Raw genomic sequence first — 5,087 nt, 5'->3', positions numbered from 1 at the left:
CGCATTCAGATGTTGGAGATTGAAGAGGAAGACAATGGTTATAAATAATTCGAGAAAGAGAACTAGCATTCAACACACCAACCAAACAATTCATCACAGAAGCTTTCAATTTTTCTTTTAACTAGTACCAGACTTGAATGCGTTAAGACTTGACATTTATCTAATTCATTCAACACACTTCACGTTTCCTTTTCTATCTAACCGTCAGTTCTATTTATTACCATCATCACAACCATAATGTTACAGTTAACTACATCTTTAATTCCTCACAGAAGCTAACCACATCAGTTCTAATTCATGGAAGAGTAACACTAACCTGTATTGATGAAGCTTCCTGGCCTCTCTTTCCACATAACACATCAAAGCCGACTTCATCCATTCATCTCACCACACAAAGACAGAAAAACAAAAAAATATTAATCAACACAATCTTAATCATAACCTTGCAACAATCAAAACAAGATTGAAACAAAATATTTTACAGTCAAAGCCGACAGAATCAAAGGACAAAAATATTATCAAAATTGATTAACTTGACAGAATCAAAGGACATAAACATTATCAAAATTGATTAACTTGATAGAAACGTTATCAAATTGATTAACTTGAAACAAAATATTTTTCAGCTAAACCCGACAGAATCCAAGCACAATATGAGACATGCATCATTGAAGAACATGAAACAGAAGCGTTACCTTAGCGAATCGGAGAGTGCCATCAAAGAGAGCTCCGTCGACGACAGCCACCGCCACAAAGAATCGAACCTACAAATAAAAAAAAACACATGCAATCAGAACAAGAATAAGTCAAATCTAACACATGCATGCTTGAAGAACACAAGAAACGATTTACCTTCCGATTTACAGAGAGAGACAGCGGTCCTTCACCGTCGACGAGACCCACGGGAGATAATCACCGATTTACTTCCTCGACAACGACCCACGGAGAGAGACGATTCCGAGACGTCGACGAGCCATGGAGAGAAGGATTATCGCCGTTTGGTCGAGGAACCGCCGAGACACAGAGAATCGCCTTTTCGCAGACGAAAGATAGAGAGGTTTTGAGAGAAAGAAAGAAACATAACCAAAGCGAACCGAAGACGCGCTCTCCTCTCTCCTCTTATTTTGCCTACACGTGTCCCCCAATACCGTCTCTTCCGTCGCAACAATAGGAGACGTCTCAAACCTTTATTATTTCTTTTGATTTTTTTTTAATGCATAATTAGCATTAGATCCTCTCTAAATACGACCGATAAGGAAGCTCTTAGGAGTCAGAATGCAAATGGGAGATAATTGTGTTAGGGAGATGATGAGATATCATGTGGCTGTTGGGAGGTGGAGATTGGTCGGGTCCGTGATATGATTTTTTTTTCATCTTGTTGTTGTTGCATTGAAGAGACGACGCCTCCCTTTATCTTACATGGTCCAGGTCCATTCAAGTGAGACAACCGACCATTCATCAATTATTTTTTGAATTTATAAACTATAAGTTTTTTTTACATGAACTATATATTATATTTGATAAACAAAAGATTTCTAAATTCCCAACTCCTTTTTTTGTATGGTCAATTTTAACAAATAAAAATATATTTGATTTTAAAATCGTCAAAATCAAAAGCTGAATACATCAAAAGAGGCCTTTCCTTTCTGATATACAGATTTAAAAAGTGTTGTCGCAAAAAGGGAAATAAAATAAAAAAAGTTTTTGTCTTTTCTTTAGTATCCATCCAGAAAACAATGGCGACTGTTCCTGAAGCCGAAGAATCGGGATTGAGAATGACGAGAACCGTTGTTGAAGAAGATAACGAGCACGAGTTGAAGAAGCTAGCGACGTCATTTCTAGGCCTGAGCTTCTCAGTGATGCTAGCTCATCTCCCTAGCGACGCGCTATCTCTGGTTCCGCGACTGACGACGGAGGTCAGTGAGCTGAAACAACGGCTCGAGGCGGCGGAGGAGCAAGTCCGACAGATGAAATGTCGGCGCGTGGAGGACTCGAAAGCTAACGCGCGCGTGGTGGAGATATTCACTAGCCGCAGGAACGCGTGGCAGGAAGAGGAGAAGCGTCTGCAGAATCGGATTCACGAAATGGAGGAAGAGAGAGAAGAGTTCATGAACAGGATACACGAATTGGAGAGAGAAGTGGGGGAGAGGGATGAGATGATTGGGTTCATGTCAAGAAGAGGTATTGAGGAAGAAGAAGATGATAATTCCACTGAACGTTACGGTGTGGATCAACACACTCTATCTTCTTCCCCTACAGCTTATCCAAGCTCTCATCAGTTCTGGGCAGAGGCGCATAACACGAACCCTTTCCAGGTTTCTTGCTTAATTACATAACTCATGATGACTAAGAGAGAGAATTGGAGTTTTGATCTAGGGTTTTGCTTCTGATTGCAGGATGTACAGTATGAATCTTTGGAATCCGTGTACCATATGAAGCAATTTGTGCCAAGGTAACATATTTTTCTTTGAGTTGAGATTTTTGTGTGATGATCAGAAATTGTAACCTAATTTTTACATCCCACAGAAGGGAATCACCATGGAAGATAGATAGTGAAGCAACAGGTGTTTCTGCGAAACTGAGGTTACTAGAAGAGGAGTTACTAAATCTTGAGAAGGTTTGTCCTAGTGACAATTCAAAGGTTCTATCTTTGTTGAGCAAACAGGCTAAGAGGTACCAAGCTCTTGTCGGGAAGATCGATGATCTATGCAGAAGAATGGTACTATTTTGCAACACATTCTTAAGTTACTAAAGAGCTAACAAAAAGGCTTAACCTTGTTCTGCTGCTATGTATTGGTTTTTCAGCAGAATAGTGATCCTTGCGATGCGACATTAGGACCCGAGTTCAGAACACAAAGTCAAACGGAGTTTCTGCTAGAGTGTTTCAGATTTCAGCAGCGAGCATCAGAGACAGGGCAGAAGCTAGTTGCATTGCAGACAGAAATCACAAGGAGCAACCAAGGAGATCAACTTAACCAAGCCAAGATGAACACCAGAAGGTCACTGGATTTGATCAAGAACAACTTGAAAGAAGTTCAGAGAAACCTCGAGATTTGGCTGGCTAGGATCATTGGAGATCTCGAAGGCATTCTTGCTAGAGACGGTGCTTCGTGTGTAAGAGAATTCTACGTTTCCCGTTACCCTTTTGTTCAGTAGAATCAGAACATCTCTGTACTGTAACCTCTCAAGTCTAACTCGCAGTTTTTTTTTTGTTTCTTTTGCTTTTGGGAAGTTTATATGTTCTGTAACCGTAGCTAACCTGCAAAAGATCACCGCAGAAATCTAGATTTGATCTGATAAATAAACAGATTGTGTAAAAGCTTGATCTGATGTGACAGAGATGTAAAGCTCCAAAAAGAGACAATGTATCTATTCTATACCGAATGGGAAACAGAATCTACTACACAGTCCATTGGCCCTAGTTTTCTTCTGAGTTTATGAACTGGAAGGAGAAGAAGATGAGGGTTCACTATCATAACCTAGACGGATTCTGGTCGGTAGAGGTCTAGCTATCAGTCCTTCGGTGACCCAACCCACTGATTCACTGTCTTCTTTGGCGAGTTCGAACTCTCTTCGCACATAATCTAAAGAAATGTGAAGCCGACCACCCGGTTTGCAGTCTGAGTAAGTGTTTGTGGCTTCGATTCCAGCGTTCTTCTCTAGCCAGTAGAGGTAGTTCACTTGAAACAACGACCTGAGCATGTCTTGTGGCGACGAGCTTTCCTTGAGCATCACCTGATAATTACAAGAGGAGATTAAAAAAATGTTGCGAGATTCAGCCGGATAACAAGATGAAAATATTTTTGTTATTGCTTACGCAGAATCTGCCTCTGTGTTCTGTAAGGATGTAGCCTTCATCGCGATACAGATTAAAGAGTGCTATTGCTTCTTCCTTGTTGTGGATAACCTCGCTGAGCTTCGAACCTAGTTGAAGCCGTTCCTCTATGTCTGCTGCTGCTGTTTTTGCTTCTGATGATAAGACGAAATCTTGCAGCTGAATAAAGCAGATTACAAGAATCAGGTTATCAAGCATTGTCTCTTTCATCCAAGAAAGTTTGGATAAGAGATCTCAGAGTCAGAGGGTTTGAAAAGGAAGGAGAATGGTATTCTTCACCTTTTTAGGAGATTTTAAGTTTATAAACCGAACAGCTGGGAAGACTGGTTCTTCGTAGTTGACCTCCTTGACTAGAGGAGCTTGGCCACTGATGAGATATTCACTAAAAACCAAACCTGTACAGTAAACAGAGAGATGTTACTTCTCGTGATTACATAGGAATTTGAAGAATATTGAATGAACTGGGTTGGTTGACATACTTGCACGATATGGGTTTAGAGTCCGGAGTTGGATGCACTGGTAAGATTTGAAATTGGTATACATATGGATCGATGTCACAACACAAAATGCAGCAAGTGCAAGACTTGTTGAGGTTCCAATGCTATTGGCAACAACAATTCCAAGCAGGATACCCATTGACTTGCTCACCATTCCTTGAGCTTCACCTTTGGCAATTACCTACAGAAGAAGCTGTTGATGATGCACACAATACTAGAAGCACTCATCGAAAAAAGCCATATATATAAAACAACTGTAGTAGACCTCAGCAAAGTTCCTTTGAGAAGCAAAGCCAGCATTAAAGCAACTTTTAGTAGCAGCCTGCAGAAAATCAAATGATAAGGTCAAATAGTATACGCATCAACCAAAGTTGCTTTAGGTAAAGTATACACAAATGATGGACTTGAGCTATGTAATGTATATGCAAGAGAACCTGGATCAATGCAGCAGCAGAGCGGCCAGCACCGGCGGCAGCACCAATCATGACAAAGAACTGAGGGAAGAGCGGTGTAAGCATTTCCATACCAAAAGCAGCGTTTTCAAGAAGATCAGCAAAGAGTCTCCATCCTTTGGGATGAACATCGAAATGGCGTCCGTATTTGGATAACATAATCTTACTGAGATACCCAATTCCATCTTTAAGCACCCAATTGATCGCTGCAGCAGTAGGGATCGCTCCTTTACCCAACCCAACTGCATAAAGCAAAGACTACCCAAAAAAAAAAAAAAAAACAACAACCAAAAAAAATGAACA

General features: G+C 40.6%; 2 protein-coding genes across 2 annotated transcripts in view; one reads left to right on the top strand and one right to left on the bottom strand.

The window, feature by feature from the left end:
• Positions 1 to 1,651: 1,651 nt before the first annotated feature.
• On the top strand, positions 1,652 to 3,203 carry LOC106335066. The gene is made up of 4 exons (XM_013773486.1): positions 1,652 to 2,315; positions 2,397 to 2,452; positions 2,527 to 2,719; positions 2,806 to 3,203. The coding sequence occupies exons 1-4, from the start codon at positions 1,737 to 1,739 to the stop codon at positions 3,154 to 3,156; spliced, it is 1,179 nt and encodes a 392-aa protein (XP_013628940.1). The 5' UTR covers positions 1,652 to 1,736; the 3' UTR covers positions 3,157 to 3,203.
• Positions 3,204 to 3,303: 100 nt separating this feature from the next.
• LOC106335064 (protein root UVB sensitive 1, chloroplastic) overlaps positions 3,304 to 5,087 on the bottom strand; it is a 2,710-nt gene continuing 926 nt past the window's right edge. Inside the window, exons 2-7 of the mRNA XM_013773483.1 lie at positions 4,767 to 5,042; positions 4,598 to 4,654; positions 4,315 to 4,513; positions 4,115 to 4,230; positions 3,818 to 3,994; positions 3,304 to 3,735 (exon numbers count right to left, since the gene is read on the bottom strand). Coding sequence (XP_013628937.1) covers positions 3,436 to 3,735; positions 3,818 to 3,994; positions 4,115 to 4,230; positions 4,315 to 4,513; positions 4,598 to 4,654; positions 4,767 to 5,042 — 1,125 coding nt within the window. The 3' untranslated portion in view covers positions 3,304 to 3,435. The remainder of the gene's footprint in view (positions 3,736 to 3,817; positions 3,995 to 4,114; positions 4,231 to 4,314; positions 4,514 to 4,597; positions 4,655 to 4,766; positions 5,043 to 5,087) is intronic.

Source organism: Brassica oleracea, chromosome C3 (genome assembly GCF_000695525.1).
Source record: "Brassica oleracea var. oleracea cultivar TO1000 chromosome C3, BOL, whole genome shotgun sequence".
Taxonomy (NCBI): Eukaryota; Viridiplantae; Streptophyta; class Magnoliopsida; order Brassicales; family Brassicaceae; genus Brassica; species Brassica oleracea.
This window is presented reverse-complemented; position numbering and strand designations above follow the sequence as displayed.